Genomic DNA, 17,893 nt, shown 5'->3' with positions numbered 1-17,893 from the left:
ATGTAATCCGGATGAGCTTCAGTAGCTCACAAAGGTTTCTTCTGATAAATGTTGCTCTCTTACTTCTTAGTCGCAAAGAAGCCATCCAACCTCGCCCCAACATCTCCCACGCTCAACCCCCCAGTCAAACTCCCCCTTATCCACCTGGGCAGCTTATCCTGAATCCGCTTACTCCCATACCGCCTATCCAACATCAATATACTCGCATAATCCCCTTTATGTCTAATCGCCCTCCCCACACACTGATTCACCGCCCTCATGCAAGCGTTCTCGTAAAACTCGCGTGCAGCCGCCTTGCCATCCACCCCACTACCACTTTTGGCCTGTATATACTGCATTTTGCTCTTCCACTCTGCAGAATGGGGATTGGGAAAGGGAAGGCCGACGACGACGACGCCTCGGCCGAGTGCGTCGCTGAAGTTTATGCCTTCGGAGAGGGTGCCGCCGATGACGGCGAAGAGGAGGGCGCCACGGTGGTTCGCAGAAGAGGCGATGGCGGTGCTGTATGCTGTGAGGACGGACGCTACGGCTGCTTCTTTGGTGGAGTGTGGTGGCTGTTGCTGGGTGGAAGAAGGTTGCTGTTGGCTGTTGCTGCGTTGCTCGAGGAAAGTGGGTTTTGTTGCGGTGAATGCGTCCCAGAAAGTACGTGATGTTGACGACGGTGATGACGACTTGATGCGCTTCCACGCTGCGACGCACGCGTCGAGGAAACCGTAGCTGGGGAAGAAGACGACGACGCCATCGGGAATGTGCTGTGCGAATGTTAAAATGGCATTCCCCAGGTCCAGCATCGTGGCTTCTTTGTTGCGATTCTCAAAGGTGAAGTCAAAGTCTGCGCCGCTTGACCCGCGGATAATGGGTAAGGCGAGGAGGTTCGACGGCGGTATGACGTGCCCGCAGGATAGCGTTGTGATCTTGGAGGGAGCGAGGTAGGAGAGCAGGTGTTGCTCGTAGTCGCTCATTGGAGACATGGTACCACCGGCAAGTACGATTGCTCTCGCTTCTTCGACAATGTCTTTGAAGTGGTATGTTGGGTCGAGGAGCATGTATCGGAGCGTTGTTCCTGCAGCTTCCTCCTTGGAGTAGAAGAAGCGGCCTTCGCTGGATGGGTTCATCAAAGACAGGAGGAAGGATTGTACGTGCATCAGGACTGGTACAGTATGTCTGGGTCCGCTCTTGATTGACTTGGTTGTCGACGTCTGCACGCTCGCGTTCTCAGCTTGCTCAGCGAAGACGGTGTACCCGTCGACTTTGCGCGCGAGTCTGCTTTCCTGGAGATATGTATTGAGCTTATAGATGTTGATCTGATCGACGCCTTTCCCTGACATGATCGCAGCCATGTCCACCAGGCCGTCCACCGCCTTCGCGTTACCATCGATTGACTGTAAGTACGCGATGATGGAGTCCAGTATACGGACTGTCTGAGCAACATAGACGCGATTCTTTCCCTTGAGCTTGTTCCGGAACTTGTGGAGGTAGGCTGTCAGTTGGGCGCGCGCTTGTTGCACCTGTTCTAGTGTCACGGATACGGAGTAGATGCCAGCGATGGCGTCCATGAGGTTGTGTGCTTCATCTATGATGACGATGTGGTTTTTGAGGGAGAGACCGAGGGCTTCGCGAGCAGTGCGCTGGAGGAGGAGGGGATACGGTAGTGTTACAATCTGTTGTTGTCAGTCCACGAGTTCATCGTAAAATCGGGATAGTCGGCTCACCTCGCAGTATTTGGTCGCTGGTCGCGAAGCATAGTAGGGACACACACCCAGCTTTTTCCCTAGCACGCCCAAGTCCTCGATATCTCTAATCTTGGCAAGCGCATGGTCTCTGAACTCATTGACCAACGGCTCGCTCTCCTTAGTCGGCATGTGTGGACAGCGGCTCTCGGTTTTGGTGTTTTGCTGTAGTTCGAGGCATCGTTCGTTGATGGCCGTGGCACTTCCGAGCTTATTGACTTTGCTGTTGATGCAGAGATTCTTCCTTGATCCGAGAGTGAGGTGCTTTACGTCTTCTACGAATGTGTCTACCTCGCTGTCGTTTTTGTCTTCGTCCGGAGTGATGGCGGGCGGCATCCTGACGCGGCCTAATTCACTGGAGAACTGCGTCAACTGAGAGTGCGTCCGAGAGCAGAAAAAGATCTTCGTCTCGTCAGGCGCTTCTCCGTCGTCGTCTTTCGATGCATCCGTGCTGTAACCGAGTGATGCCATCAATGCTTGGGTTTCTGCCGACAGCCCAGACTCATCAAACCCGCCTGCCCTCGCCCGCTTGTGCGACTCTTCATCGCTTTCGTAGTCGTCGAGCGCAAATTGCGCATCGCCTTCGTTTTCGTCCTCACCCACAGCAGTCCTCTGCCTTTTGTATCTCGGCTCGCCGCTCTCGTAACGCTCTTTGGCGCGCTTTTCCTTCGCCTTGATCTTCGCGATGCGGTCATCCAAATCTTGTTTGCGTCTCAGCGCTTCCTGCTTCCGCTGCTTCTGGGCGTGTTCGACTATCCACGACGGCTCCTCGCTATTTGCCGCATCGACTGTAAATCCTTCCTCGAATGTCCGTCTTTTGTGATCGCGCAGCCACGTCAGCGAGCCGCAGATGAGGCTCAGCGTTTTGCCGGTTCCGGTCGGCGACTCGAAGATACCGACTTTGCCTTCTTCCAGGCATGTATAGACAGCACCCATGAGTTCATTTTGGATATCGTATGGTGTGTATGGGTGGTGGAAGTCTCGCTGCTCATTGGTGTTGTGCATTGTGCTGTGGTGTCGAACAAGTGGGATGACGCGACATTTGGACGCGTCGCGTAGACGGAAACGGGTGTTCACGTGGTGTATCTAGCGCCACAAGACGGGTGATGAGACGCAATCGCCTGTTCTCTCCACCACGAACGCATACTGAGTACTACTACAAGGCAAATCATCGCCTCCTACATACCGATGTCTGGAGATGTAAGTTGACATGTTTACAATGTTCAGTCCGGTCGACAAAGCATCTTCCTCAGATTGATTCGACTGTAGCAGAATGCGGCACAAAGAGTCGGAAGTTGAGGAGTAGTCACATTACTCGCACAAAACTACAAGTCACGTCCAACTGTTGCGTGTTGCTGCCCTTCAGCGAGGGTTGGGAAATCTGGCCGTGCAAGGTGGGGGCTATTCAGCGACCAATCCGGCCTAGATCGGACGCGAGCACCGTCTCACCTTCCCGAACGCGTGTCTTTATCTCCAATGCCATCTATCACTTCAAACCTACCGCCTCTCTAGCAATGTCCACAAGAATATAATCTCCCTACATGTTGACTATGTTGTGAGCGACGCGCGGGCAAAAGCTGGCAGCAAGAGGTCTCGATTACTGCATCAGGCAGGTACCAACTGGAAGCGAGCAGGATAAGCCAGCAGGCGACAGCACCCATCCCCACTGATATCCCAAATAGATAACCTAATCTACGATGTATCCATCTCGGCGACAGGACCATGAAGAACTGGGCGCATACACGACTGTCGCACAGACCGAGGCTGCAGGTGCCGACCCCACGACCACGGAAGATGTACCGTTCGAAGCTCCCATTCACATTGGCTCCATACCAACAGCAGAAGACATACTCTTTCTTCCGCGTGTCGCAGACACACTCCCACATGGCGCTTTTCTAGTAGCGATCGTCGAGCTCTGCGAACGCTTCGCTTACTACGGACTTTCCGGGCCATTCCAGAATTACATCGCAAATGACTACGATGATCCCAACGGCCTACCTGGCGCTCTCGGTTTGAAGCAGAGTGGTGCGACGGCAATGACGAACTTTTTCCAGTTTTGGTGTTACCTCACACCTTTGTTCGGAGCTGTTGTTGCAGACCAGTACCTTGGCAAGTATGCTACGATCAAGTGGTTCAGCTTAGTGTACATGGTCGGCATCGGTATTCTCTTCGTTACCAGCTTACCGTGGGCCGTTAAAGGTGGTGCCGCATACCCCGGACTCGTTGTCGCCATGCTGGTCATCGGTCTTGGTACCGGCGGCATCAAGAGCAACGTATCGCCATTGATCGCGGAGCAAGTACGATCCAACAAACCCTTTGTCAAAACTTTGACGAGCGGCAAGCGGGTTATTGTTGATCCAGAGATCACAGTGCAGAGGATATACATGATCTTTTACATGTGCATCAATGTTGGTTCGATATCCGCCATAGCAACAACGATGCTTGAGCTACACGTGGGCTTTTGGAGTGCTTATCTCTTACCACTGGTCATGTTCTGCGTGGGGTATGTCGTACTGGTACGCGGGAGGAAGCAGTACATCATCAAACCGCCACAGGGCGGTGTGATTGCCAATTGCTTCCGCGCCTTATACATTGCCGCAAGAAATGGTGGAGACCTCAACAAAGCGAAAGCCTCCGCTCAGGGTCATGGTCGAAGCAGATCGAAAGTGACGTGGGACGACAAGTTCATTGATGAGTTGAAGACTGCGTTAGTGGCGTGTAAAGTCTTCTTGTTCTTCCCGATCTATTGGCTCTCGTACTCGCAAATGCTGAACAATTTCGTTTCACAGGCAGGTCAGATGGAGTTGCATGGCCTACCGAACGACATCCTTCCCAATATTGACCCAGTCACCATAATTGTGCTCATTCCGATCATGGACCGCCTCATCTACCCATTCGTTCGCACAAGGCTACACATTGCGTTGATGCCGATTACGCGCATCTCTCTCGGTTTCCTGATGGCTGCGCTTGCAATGTTGTATGCTGGCGCTCTCCAATCCAAGATCTATGCAGCACCACCTTGTTACTTTAGTCCTTCGAACTGCAACGCGGGAAAGATCAGCGAGGGAAGGTTCAAACCAAACGAAGTTCATGTCGCCTGGCAAGCTCCAGCGTATGTTTTGATCGCTTTGAGTGAGATCCTCGCAAGCGTCACCGGCTTGGAGCTAGCATATGCAAAGGCACCGGAGAACATGAAGAGCTTCATCATGAGTCTCTTCTTACTCACGAGCGCCGGTGGAAGCGCATTGGGTATCTTGATTGCTCCGCTGGCAAAAGATCCGCACTTGCAGTGGCTGTACTTTGGCCTAGCAGCTATTGCCGCTATCGCTGGCATAGTATTCTATCGCATGTTCAAGGACGTCGATGACAGTCCCGTCGCGAAGTTGGAGGATGCTGGAGAGTATGAGTTGACCGGAAGTGCGAGCGCCGACGACGACGGGTATTATAGCGAGGATGCTGACATTGTTCGCGGCTCACAACGCGCGTGAGTCATAATAGCCAAGGAGTGGATTTGTCCTCGAGTCGTCTCCCGACGGTGAAGTACCTGAACGGTGCAGAGCGCTGAAGTTCGCTTCATCATGCACAATCTTTGGCTATCGCTCAAGCGATGTAGGCCCATTGGGAGGCTCAGCAAGCATCTCAATTATACTGCCGGGCTACGGAGTCCGACTGAGGTGCGTAAGCCGACAAGGATGATGGGAGCAATGCAATTCCTCTCCGCTATGTGTGTGGAGACAAAGGACAAGCATGGTCAAGATTTGGGGCGCCGCACTTCGTCGAAGGGGTACAGTCCGTGCGCACCGAACGAGCCAGTTCAGTCAACGAGCCACCCGAAGCCCCGCAACCTCATGACCCATCCCAACTGCGACGCGTCATAACTCCACAACCATGGATCCGATTCAAGAAGCGATTAAACATATTGAATCGCGTAAGGCGGGAGATAAATTCTCGTACCGCCAAGTTGCAAAAATATTCGGAGTTAATCGAACGACGTTGTCGCGGAGGCACAAGGGATCACAACAACCCCGGGGCACCAAGGCGGCCGAACATCAACGAAATCTCAACCCACAACAAGAGGATAAGCTTATTAGGTATATAGAAGGGCAAACAAGAGCTGGCGTACCACCTACAAGGTCTATTTTAAAGAATTTCGGCAGCGCGGTTGCGCAACATGAGGTTTCGGATAGCTAGGTTACCCGGCTTCGACACCGTCATCCCGATGAGCTCATCTCTAAATAGGACACCGGTATAGATCGTGAGCGTTACTTAGCTGACAATAAGCGTAAATACGAGTTGTATTTTAATTTGCTGCACTCCAAAATGCGAGAACATGAGATTGAAGAGCGCAACACGTACAATATAGATGAGAAGGGCTTCTTTGTCGGCATCGCCTACCGCAGGAAGAGAATCTTCTCTAAGGCAGTTTATAAGTCCGGGGAGCGTACCGCGGCGATAAGGGATGGCAACAGAGAATAGATTACGCTGCTGGCTTGCGTATGCGCTTCTAGAGAGGCATTGCCGCCCGCTCTTATCTATCAGGGCATCTCCGGGGTTCAATCAAGCTAGGTTGACGACCTGTTAGCCGATTAACACTAAATCTTCGTATCCCACTCAGCTTCAAGATAGTCAAATAATGATTTAGGACTTGCCTGGCTTCAACAGGTCTTCGAACGCTTCACGGCAGCCAAAGCTCGCCGGCAATAGCGCCTTCTAATCCTTAACGGCCACGCCAGCCACCTCACGCCTGATTTTTTGGAGTATTGTGAAGCCAAACGCATTATAGTTATAGTGTACCCACCACATTCTACACACAGTTTGCAGCCGTTAGATGTTGTGCTCTTTGCGCCGCTTTTAAAGCACTACACTAAAGAGCTCACCCAACGCCTCCACCGTACGCAGGGCATCTCGAGGATCACCAAACGCGACTTCTACAGCAACTTTTGGCCAGCTTAGAGCTCTACAATAACTTACGATCTTATATTAAAGAGTTTTCAAGCTACAGGCGTATGGCCGATAGACGCTGACCCAGTACTTCAACGCTACAATAACTAACTACAACACCAAGATAACGAGCCAAAAATTAGGGAGCAAGGCGACAGCGATACCTAGCCTCAACTGCGCAAAATTTTTGACGCTGCGGTGGCTGACAAGGCCAAATTTAAAGCCAAACGGCTGTCCTAAGGCCTACACTCGCTGCAGGTCAACAACGAGCTTCTCCGCCTCCAAAACGCGGAGCTTCGCGCTGAACTCAACCTCATAAGATCCTGACCGTCCAAATCAACAACACTAACTACTCAAGAGGGCGACGATTGGCACGGCGGAGCTGTATTCTACAGTCCCAGGAAGCTTGCCAGTCTCCGCGCGCGCAAGGCCGCAGAACTAGACGAAGCCGCCGAGCAACAACTCCAAAAAGCTCGCGATAGAGAGCGAAAAGCAGCAGAAGCAGCAGAGAAAAAGCGTTCTCAAGAAGCTGCAAAGGTGGCTCGTCAGCAAGCCAAAATTGCTAAGGATGCGGAGGAGTTACGGCAGCGTGAGGAGAAAGCTGCCGCGCGAGAACTTAAAAAGCAGCAACAACAAGCAGCAACACTAAAAAAAACTCACGATACAGCAAATAAGCGTAAGCGAGAAGCCTCATCTAAGCCAGCAAAAAAACCAGCAAAGCGTCGTCGTGTTGTTGCTCCATCAAGCCAGGTGGTTGAGGGTCCGCCTCGGGCGCCCTCCCCACCTAAATTTAGCATGCACACCCGCCGAATCAAGACGCCAGCGAGATACAAGTAGTGCAAACGCTTTAGTAGCGTCTATATAGTAATACACCAAAAAATCTCACGATAATAGCTTTTGTGGGTGGCTCAATAACCTCATCTTTTTTGTCGTCCGATCTTGTTGGGTTGGCTCGTTGACTGAACTGGCTCGTTCGGTGCGCACGGACTGTACCGAAGTCGTGCTCCGTTATTCCCGAGATCGATTAACCACGCCGATCCTCCACACTTCACCTTGCGCGTCGCGTTCCGCCGCGGACTTCGAACATTGTTTTCGATCGTTACTTGTGTACATTTGCTCACGATATCGCCGTACCTACGTTATGAATTACAGCTCTGCATCATGCCAGCTCAATCGCAGACCTTACGTCATACCCCCCCTCCAACATTTGATGACGTCGTGAGTTCGTGCTAGTGTCGCGCTCGCGGCTTTCCGCACGCGATTTGCTTTTCGGAACGACGACCTCTTACAAACCATGCTCGGCCGAAGCCATTTCATCATTAGCTCAGCGGTGTAGCTTCAATACTTGTATGGAGACGCAAGACCAAGTCGCGGAAACGGCTTGAACCCGTTCGTACTCCCTTTCCCCATCCTCGCCAACGTCCCCACAATGGAGAAGCTTGAACGTTTCTTGTCGCGACCGACGGCGAAGCCATACAAGACGAGCGACATCGAGGCCTCTGAGCAAATCCACCTCAATGACGAAGGCCTCCTTGAGTTCGGCCCCAATGACATCGAGAACCCCAAGAACTGGTCGACTGCAAGAAGATGGTACATTACCGTGGTCTCGGTCATCCTGGTCGTGAACGCCACATTTGCGTCCTCCAGTCCATCCGGCACGCTGGAGTCTCTTTCGACTGACCTGCATGTCTCCACCGAGGCTGCCGGTCTCGTCATCACTCTATTTCTTCTAGGCTACTGTGCTGGTCCCCTAGTTTTTGCTCCGCTTTCGGAATTCTTCGGTCGCAGATACATCTTCTACGTCACATTTACTCTGTATCTGGCCTTCAACTTCCTCTGCGCCTTCACGCCGAACTTTGGTGGGCTTTTGGTAGGCCGCTTCTTGACGGGCACGTTTGCAAGTGCTCCTCTCTCCAACGCACCGGGCGTGTTGGCAGATATCTGGGGACCCCTCGAACGCGGAAATGCGATGGCTGCGTTCTCCATGATGACCTTTGTCGGTCCAGCACTTGGACCTGTCATATCGGGCTTTTTGGAATTGAAAAAGGACTGGCGATGGTGCTTCTACGTGCTTCTCTGGTTGGGTGGCGTCACCGAGCTGCTGATGTTTACGATTCCGGAGACATTGCCCACGATTGTGCTGCGCAACAAAGCGAAGCGCATAAGAGCGTTGAAGATCCCTGGGTATGAAGATGTCAAGGCGCCAGTTGAGATTACAGATAGGACCCTTGCAGGCATGTTCCGTGTTTCTCTTACTCGGCCTTGGAAAATTCTCGTCGATCCGATTTCGTTCGCCGTCGCCATCTATCTCGCGGTCGTATACGCCCTGCTGTACATGCTCTTCACCATCTACCCCATCGTCTTCCAACAACGACGAGGCTGGAACTCGGGCGTCGGCGAGTTGCCGCTCCTTGGGACTGCCATCGGTGCTGTCATCGGCGGTGCCATCATCTTTGCAAACACAGCCAGGGATAAGAAGAAGGCGCAGTCCGGTCACAAGGGCGTTCCGGAAGACCGTCTTCCAGTGGCTATGCTTGGCGGCGTCATGTTCCCCATTACCATGTTCTGGTTCGCCTGGTCTGGCGAGTACAACAGCGTGCACTGGATCGTTCCTACTCTCGCTGGTGTTTTTCTCTCGACGTCCATCCTGCTCATCTTCGTCGCGTATCTCAATTATCTCACTGACACGTACCTCATGTATGCTGCGAGTGCGTTGGCAGCCAACACCGTTGTGCGCTCGGCTGCAGGGGCTGCAGCGCCTCTGTTCACACAGTACATGTTTGATGCTCTTGGTGTGGGTGGTGGCGGATCGCTCATTGCTGGAGTCGCCTGTCTGCTTGCGCCTATTCCATTTGTGTTTTATAAGTATGGTGGGCCGATTAGGGAACGGTCGAAGTTCGCGCCTACTCCTGCTAAAAGCGAAGAGCCGAATGCGTCAAAGTCGTAGGATCCCTTCTCTTGGTAGTAGGTAGACGATTGATAGGAATATTGTCTAATTTCGAAGCTGTGGTCATTACGTGCCTTGAACTGTGGTAATGTTGCTATTGCTCCGAATATGGCGCTCTATTGTGCCGAAGTTTAAGGTCGGAGGTTCTCCGAGGATACGGTCGCGATTCAGGCAGCTATTGGTGAAGGTTGTTATACTGACGCTACGTGCAGATGATATCATGACATTGTCTCTGTACCGCGGCCATGAATGGTAAGCAAGAAGATACTTATGCGACCTACCATCGTTGGGTCAGCGTTGGTGAAAAGTCGCAGTTGGAGCCCACGTAAGTAGACAAGTAATTGTGCGAAAAGATCAGAAAGAGTCCAAGTGGCTAGATCTAACAATTCAGCTTCTTAAGCCCTCGAACCTGGGAAGAAATGGTCTCGGGGGTTGAGGAGTCATGTCGAATCCGCAAGGTAGCGGCAATTAGCTTGCCGCGTCACGAGGAGTTTTGTACAGTGTAGCGAGTCGCTGTAGCTGAGCAAGGTTGAAGATGGACGATTGGCTTGTTGATGTATCGGAACATGCGCACGCGTCAATGTCCTTGCCTCCGACTCGGATCGGCGCAAATTTCCAGCATATTCGCCGATTAAAGTTCAACCGCTGCAACATCCAACGGCATCAACGTTGATACCGTTACGTCCGTAACTAAATCACCCGGTCTAGTGCGGTTCGTGCCGGGGCCATCCACAACGCCGACAGCATGCTAGCCAAGCTCCCGCAAAGCTGATTGGCTGACAGAATTGCGCAGACCAATCTGGAATCGCGCATGTATCTCAGAGCCATGGGTTATGGTATACACATTTAGTGCCTAGAAGCAACAGAGTCTAATCATTTGGGATAACGGGTCTATCAACTGTGGCTACGGCTTTGGCTCGTTCTTAGGATCCATCCGAGGGTTTACAACAGCCGGACCAAGTACTCTCTCCCTTAGTTTCCATCCCGTCTCCGTCATCACCAGCCGATCATAATGCATGTTGTAGATCCAGATCTGGGGCAAGTCCCCATCTGATTCGATAAAAGATCCTTCTTTCCCTTTGAGCTGCGTCTCAAAGACAGACGGCCAGGCATATCTTATGCACTGTTCGTGATAACGGACAGTCACACCACCCGTCTCTTCGTCGCGGTCGACAATATGATTGGTCGCATGGCGACTGACGCCGGGGATGATGTAGGGATATGTGGTGTTGAAGAACGCTCGCATTTCGTCGACACCAGTGACTGTTCCGTGCCAGTGTCTCAAGACGACGCCTTCTGCCGCTTGAGAAAGAATCTCTTCGACTTGGAATTGCTCCATGATGAGATTGTTTCGGTTGACGAAGTCGATTGCTGAGCTGCGTTCTTCAGCTGTGACGTCTGAGGAGCCATGGGGCTTGACTGGGGGGATGGCAAGAGTGGGAGTGATTGGTACAGACATGGTGGTTGTAAGTAGTCTTGTGGGAGACGATGCGATATGAGAGGGAGAGCGTGCGGGACGTGAGCTTTAATAGCACGCAATCTAGCATAGACATGGAGTCAGATTGATAACAACCTGCGCATCGTAACTCTGATTCGTGATTACAAATGATTAAATGTCCGATGAGCTGTAGATACGTGCGAAACGGAGCCCGGTCTTTCTGATGTTGATGCGCGTTCAATCTTTGTTTGATACTAACGAACATATCAGACGTGTAAGGAGGCCTGGTTGGTACCAATATGGTTATTGACATATGCGTTATGGGTTGGGGTGATTAGATGGCTGTGATGTTGTTCCGCTATAACTCATGTGGGTCGCTGTGGTACCGTGTGTTACGCGCGTAACGAGGGTCCGTTGCCATCCTCCAGCTTACCTAAGTCAACAGCATTAGCTAGTTCATTTCGGGTTATTCAAAGGGCCGATCAAAGATATCTCCGCCCTTACGGGTGAAATCTAGTCATCTCGGAGAAATGGTCCGTCCTCTATCTATTGGTTTGCTTAGGCAGATGTTGAAGATCATTGTACTAGCGTTGATCTTGTGTAAAGAATTACTCACCGCATCTAGTCGGTCTATCTTCTCGAAGATCATGGATGATGCACGCTGATATATCCAAACTTCCGACATACAGTCCCAGCAGAGCTTGGTATCTCTTTTGGTTTCGGTACTTCTAGAACCTTCGTTCAAACGAACCGTACATTGTCAAATCGATCAGCACACTGCTATCGCCTCCAAGCTGGATTGTACTGCAGCTGCTTGTTATTATGAATCATCCGAGTTTCCAGGGCGAAAGCAACATCCCTGTGCGACTCATACAGCTCAATGTCTTAGTTCAAAGGATGGATGAACCCATCGCCGACGCGGCCGAACAAGGTCGATATAAGAACCATTGATCCCGCCGTTCATCTTCATCATCACCCAAGCCACTTCGTCACATTGAATCAACTTGACCTCTTTACACAGATAGAAGCACAGTAGCTGAAACGTTCCGAGTAAGTGAATCCGCTGAATCTCTGGCTCCGAGACAAATCTGATCACAATGAGTTCCAGTGTCTTCGCAACCTCCTGCCGCAGCCGATCAGCCGCCCCTTGGGAAGCAGAAATATGTCAATAACGCTGGTGTTACCATCCACTACCGAAAGTACGCTCATAGCGATCCGTCCGCACCATACATTCTCTTTCAACACGGCCTTCCCGACCAGGAAACAACCTGGAATGACTACCAGGTCCCGGTCTTTTCCCGCCACTACAACATAATCACTCCCACCCTCCGCGGCTTTCCTCCAAGCGATATCCCACCAGATGCATCCGACTACACTGGAACTGCCTATGCGACTGACATGCTCGCTATCCTCGACCAGGAGAATGTCACAAGCGTGTACCTAATCGGCCATGACTTTGGAGGCGGCTTGGTGCAAGGATTCACACAGGCTTTCCCTGACAAAGTCAAAGCGCTGATTATCATAAACGCGCCGATAATGCCCACCTTCCTACCTCTACTTTCCTATGATGCCGAAGCACAGGAGTACGCCCGCTACACAATCCCATATTACAGTTACGTCCCTGGTCAGCCAAAAAACATCCCCACTATCGTCAAAACCATTCGCGATCCAGTCTACCGCCGCAAGATCGCAGACTATCTCGATCGCTCGCCTATTCACGGCATGCTCAACTTCTATAAGAACAACTACCCTGGCCCCACGTACGGTCAGGACCTCACTGCTGCCTTGAACATAACCAAAGAGACCTGGACCCAGCGCGTTCCCACCATGGTGCTCTGGGGTGAAGAGGATGATTACTTCAGTCCTAAGACTATTGATGGGCTGCAAGGCTGGTTTCAGTTCGGAGTTAGGCTCGTCACCTTGCCGAAATCGGGTCATTGGCCGTTCAGAGATCAGTGGAAGAGAACAAACCGGGAAATTTCTAGCTTTTTGGCCATTGCCGACAACATCGAAAAGGACATTTTGTAATATCATCAGGTCGAGAATAACTAGGAGGCTTGGTACGAGTGTGTCAAGAGCGAGGTCTAATAGATTGGTCTTACAGCGCGATACAGGTATGACTGAGTAGTTTTATCATAGACGTCTCTACATTTGCGGTGCTTCTCATTCGAACGTCTCTAATCTTGAGTATAAGATAGTGATCAGGCTTTAGATTATCAGAATTAAGAATAAATACAGCTCTATAGTCAGATCATGTGCAGCCAATCAAAATTGACGATCGGTTGCCGTTCGCCTTTGAGGTAAACGCGACATCTGCCGGATCAAATGAAATCGTCGCATTTTGTTCTCTTTCAAGCGATCTTGTCAGTAACCACCAAGAGAATGCTCTTACTGCTTGACTCGCTTATGGATAAGCTGTCGTGTCAGTCGCTCCACGGGCTTTATCACCATTACCTAGTAAGCTGAGTTCCAGTAAGAACAGCGCGACATGACTAATGTAGAGAAGGGACGGGATGGAATTTGTGAGAGACGAGATGAACAAGAAGCGCGAATGGCGTGCAGAGAGAAACTGATCGTTACTGTGTTGGGGATATGGGACGGAGGTCTGCGATCATCGTAGATTGCGGGGGTCGCGTCGCTCCGTGTGCGCGACGCTACAAGTCGACTACTCGTTATGGACCAATCACGTATGACCATCCTTCTCTGAGCAGAAGTGTGTACCAGAGCAACTCTCAGGTTGTTCATTCACTTACATGACTGGTTTCCATTTCATGTAGAGGCAGATGGCAACATGGCACATAACAGCCTTATTCGAGATGTTGATGGAACGCGTGTGTATGTGGCAAATTTCCGGTCAAGGAACTGATCGCGCTTAGCGGCTTAGCATGAGTCTACATCTTACCCCACTAATGATCCTCCTTGCGACCTTCTGTACTTCACCAACCGAGTCTTTGATACAATTCAACGTATTTATCGCTTCTGCAGCGCTTTTTTCTGGAAGGCCCAGAAAGATGCATCTATGTGACAACACTCTTTCTTGGGATGGCATTCTTTGCGATCTTTGTCGACAACTCTTTGACAGCCATGTAGTGCGCGTAGCGCATGAGCGAAACTTATGCAACGCAAAGGTGCAAGACGAAATATCGAAACGGCTGCCCCGATATCAAGGATATCTTGATCCGATCGATGCGTGGTGGCACGATATCCGATCTCTCCAACGGTGTGCTACACGTTCTTGTAAGCTATGTGAGATGACTTTGTTAGCGATCGACGACGAGGATGAAGAGAACTTGGAGTCCTCACATGCTACCTTACCTACGACAATATGGCGAGATAAGGGGAATGCAATGGTGTTTCGTGTATGGATGCCCAAGACAGATACGATACTGGAAGCAGAGAGATTGGAATCTCCGAACAGAGACGACTATGGATTTATCATCTTTGAGATGAAGATCCAGAACGATTCGGGTGAGACGTCTTCGTCTGATCCTCTCGTTACCGCTGATCACGCATTATAGACCACAAAACGTTGCGCGCACACCAAATCTCAAGTCGCTCGACAGCCTCGGACGAAACATTCGCGCAGATAGCTGCTTGGCGAAAGTGTTGTGAATCTCATCTAACGTGTAGCAACGGGTCAGTCTTGCGTCGCCAGAGCATCGTCACTAAACCGACGAGGTTGTTACAGCTTGCACACGGCGATGGCCAACCTATTGTCAGACTCGTGCACACTGCTCTGATGAATCTCGACAATCTTACATATGTGACTCTCAGTCATTGCTGGGGAGACGCACTTACAGCTAGGCTGCTGAAAGAACTTGTTAAAGAATACTCACTGACCATTCCGTGGGAGAGTCTGAACTTGACGTTCCAGGAAGCAATAGTCACTTCCCTAAAGCTTGGGATACACTACATCTGGATTGATGCCCTTTGTATCATTCAAGATGCCAAGGAGGATTGGATTTACGAAGCTGCTCGGATGACTGGGGTTTATCTGAATTCTTACCTCAATATCTCTGCGGATGCGTCCCGCGATGGTACTGAGGGACTTTTCCGACAGCGTGATCCGCACCCCCTCCGATCTTTCGTCGTCCCTCATTGCAAAGGGAACTCACAACGCTGCGCTTCCGTATTCTATACAGATAGATGGTTCGGATCCGTCTCTTTGAGTCCACTTGCAGAAAGAGCGTGGACGGTTCAAGAGAAGTTCCTGGCCCCAAGAGTACTCCATTTTGCAGCTGAGGAAGTGCACTGGGAGTGTATGGAACTTTTTACGGCAGAAAGTCTCCCAACTCTGTTCAATACTACTCCAACATCGAACATCATCATTCGTAAGTCGGCATTAAGATACGATCGACCGGAGCAAGACAGGGCACAGGTGCTATACGACATCTGGTATCAGCTTGTAACGGCCTACTCGAGGGGGAGTCTGACATATAAATCTGATCGCGCAATTGCCATTGCCGGCTTGGCTGGCATGTTTTCCCGTCTCTTAGAGCTCCCCGAAAGCGACTATCTGTGCGGAATATGGCGTCCGCAACTTGAGCACGACTTGATGTGGAGACGACATGGGCACTGCTGGACGACTCAAGGCACAAGGCCATCAGATCTGCCATCTTGGTCCTGGCTTTCCATATGCGCAGAAATATGGATATATTCCGGATGGTGTTGGGGTGAAAGAGACGACGATGATCTGATCACTGCTGAAGTTGTGCATGCCTCGACTACACGTTCTCAGGTTGCATTTGGACCAGTATTGTCTGGCACAGTAGCACTACGAGTCTTCCTTTGCCAATGCATCATACACAGAGGAGGTCGCCCATATTATGAAGAGCACGAAGGTGGTGATTATTTGATGGATATCGACGGATCGACATTGCGTGAAGATGAGCATTTCGAAATCTATGTGGATGATCATACGATTCAAATAACAGACGCACCGGTATACCTGATGCTGGGACGAGCCCGAAGACTAGAGAGCGATGACTCCGCCGCGCATCCCGGAGGCCAGCCCCTGTAAGATACTCTTTTATCGTTTTCTTCACTCAGAGACTAATATGCCATATGGATCATCAAGTGTATCCTCGACTGAGTCCTCTATCCTGGATGGTCTAGACTATGAATGCTTAATCCTCGAAGAGTCGGGCAAGTTGGGCCAATTTCGTCGTCTAGGCTACTTCAAGTTCCGGCCACCACGTTACACGTACAGCGATATGTCCGATGAACAATGGTTGAAACATCGTATCCATGCGCGCGACCTCCTCAGGAAACAGTTCGTACATGACAACTTACCGGGAAGTGTTTGCGGTGTGCCAGATCAAACGGGCAGGTATGAGATCACGCTGATCTGATCTTCCATCGTTTGTCCCTTTCACTGCCGATAGTACAACTGATAATAGCTCCTTAGCCGAGATACATGGAGATACACACGCACAAACACTCACAAATACTTACAGACACAAATACATCAGTAAGTCGCTCAGTATACGTAGTATAGCATAGGCAAAAGCAAGCGCAGGGATATCAGCGATGGAGATAGAGGCTATATTTACATGGATACCTTGCAAGGCCCGGTTTGGGTTGGATATATGCAATGAAGGCTTTCGGAGACAACTTCGTTAACAAATCCCGAATGCGCTTTACCTTTACCCGAGACTCGACCGTTATAGACTTCATCTTACACACCGGAAACGACCAAGAAGGCGAGGATTCGTGTGACAATTTCTTCTTTATTCATCGTCTAAGCTGGGTGGTCAACGTGGTCACTGAATGAGGTGACGAATACCTATGAAGATGCGAATGACTTCAAATTCGACATGAATCGAGAATTGCCTTGTTGTTGATATCGGAAGGGTAGATGAATTTGCAATTGATCGAATCGCGCTTTGGGAAGCACTAGCGATCTCATTGGCTGACATTGGATGCCCTGCGTCCTGCCAAGACGTCCTAGCTCCAGGGACAGTTCCGTCTTGTTGAGCCTTCGACACATTGCGTACCTCTGACCTTTTGTTCTGTCAAAGCATCGCTCGCACAGCAATGTCTATCACATGGAGCTTCCCGATTTGCGTTGATGATGATTCCATCGCTAGTCTCTATCTTTGCTGGTACACTGTGGTGGGAAAATCGAGTTGATTGGGACTGAGATGGGAGAACGCGAAGCTGCTTGCAAAGAACGCACCTCTATCTACTCGTAATGCCACCGATCCACCGTCATCGACCCTCAAATCTGAGGTCCAATTTTAACTGCAGGATATGCATGTGTTATGCTGGAAGCCTCACAGTCAGTCGCGATCATCTGACAACGGCGTCGCTCAACCGTAACAGCGCTCTGCAGATCCTTCAGTGTCTCGGTGTCGCCATCCAACTTACGAATCGGCATAGGGCATGCAGCATTCAACTTGCGCAACAAACGTAGCGACGAGCGGACTAAGAAGCAAACTGCGCACGAATCGGAGCCTTATCGACAGCGTTTCTCCAACCGCGCCTTTCACGGAACGTCGTCCAACACCAACCGTGATCTGCACGCAGGCCCTTAGCCTTGCAATCTTGTAGTGTGACTCAAACGTCTGGTCTTGGACTAGATTAGGTTGATATATTACACTGTCGAGAACAGCAGCACGCTTGCATTGGTCGCTGCTCATTGATGGAAGCTCGAACGTGCTAAGCGGTGGATTCCAACCAGATGCACTTGCCAAAAAAGCACGTCGCTTCGTGGAGATCTACCACGGCTGTAATCGGTAGGCGTGTGAGTTGCTCGGTAACTATTATTGACAGGACTTACCAACATACCATAGGCAGCGACTTTGCGACGTCACATCATGGTGCACGACGAGAATG

The 17,893-nt window shown here is 50.8% G+C and overlaps 7 protein-coding genes across 7 annotated transcripts; 5 read left to right on the top strand and 2 right to left on the bottom strand.

Annotated features, from left to right (window-relative positions):
- Positions 1–59: 59 nt before the first annotated feature.
- Positions 60–2,735, bottom strand: AA0111_g10909 (ATP-dependent DNA helicase; the record flags this gene model as incomplete). Its single annotated transcript, XM_028644714.1, has 2 exons — positions 60–1,661; positions 1,713–2,735. 2 exons carry the CDS (start codon positions 2,733–2,735, stop codon positions 60–62), a joined length of 2,625 nt encoding a protein of 874 aa, XP_028501467.1.
- A 692-nt stretch (positions 2,736–3,427) lies between these two features.
- Positions 3,428–5,218, top strand: AA0111_g10908 (Peptide transporter; the record flags this gene model as incomplete). The annotated part of the gene is made up of 1 exon (XM_028644713.1): positions 3,428–5,218. The coding sequence occupies one exon, from the start codon at positions 3,428–3,430 to the stop codon at positions 5,216–5,218; it is 1,791 nt and encodes a 596-aa protein (XP_028501468.1).
- An 832-nt stretch (positions 5,219–6,050) lies between these two features.
- On the top strand, positions 6,051–6,206 carry AA0111_g10907 (hypothetical protein; the record flags this gene model as incomplete). Its single annotated transcript, XM_028644712.1, has 1 exon — positions 6,051–6,206. One exon carries the CDS (start codon positions 6,051–6,053, stop codon positions 6,204–6,206), a length of 156 nt encoding a protein of 51 aa, XP_028501463.1.
- Positions 6,207–8,100: 1,894 nt separating this feature from the next.
- On the top strand, positions 8,101–9,618 carry AA0111_g10906 (hypothetical protein; the record flags this gene model as incomplete). Its single annotated transcript, XM_028644711.1, has 1 exon — positions 8,101–9,618. One exon carries the CDS (start codon positions 8,101–8,103, stop codon positions 9,616–9,618), a length of 1,518 nt encoding a protein of 505 aa, XP_028501464.1.
- A 904-nt stretch (positions 9,619–10,522) lies between these two features.
- AA0111_g10905 (hypothetical protein) lies at positions 10,523–11,077 on the bottom strand (the record flags this gene model as incomplete). Its single annotated transcript, XM_028644710.1, has 1 exon — positions 10,523–11,077. One exon carries the CDS (start codon positions 11,075–11,077, stop codon positions 10,523–10,525), a length of 555 nt encoding a protein of 184 aa, XP_028501465.1.
- A 1,377-nt stretch (positions 11,078–12,454) lies between these two features.
- Positions 12,455–13,084, top strand: AA0111_g10904 (hypothetical protein; the record flags this gene model as incomplete). The annotated part of the gene is made up of 1 exon (XM_028644709.1): positions 12,455–13,084. One exon carries the CDS (start codon positions 12,455–12,457, stop codon positions 13,082–13,084), a length of 630 nt encoding a protein of 209 aa, XP_028501466.1.
- A 2,827-nt stretch (positions 13,085–15,911) lies between these two features.
- On the top strand, positions 15,912–16,407 carry AA0111_g10903 (hypothetical protein; the record flags this gene model as incomplete). Its single annotated transcript, XM_028644708.1, has 2 exons — positions 15,912–16,072; positions 16,134–16,407. The coding sequence occupies 2 exons, from the start codon at positions 15,912–15,914 to the stop codon at positions 16,405–16,407; spliced, it is 435 nt and encodes a 144-aa protein (XP_028501459.1).
- Between the last annotated feature and the right edge of the window lie 1,486 nt (positions 16,408–17,893).

This window comes from Alternaria arborescens (assembly GCF_004154835.1).
Source record: "Alternaria arborescens strain FERA 675 chromosome Unknown contig_41, whole genome shotgun sequence".
In the NCBI taxonomy this organism is placed as follows: Eukaryota; Fungi; Ascomycota; class Dothideomycetes; order Pleosporales; family Pleosporaceae; genus Alternaria; species Alternaria arborescens.
Note: the sequence above shows the minus strand (reverse complement) of the source record. Positions and strands in the feature narration are given on the sequence as shown.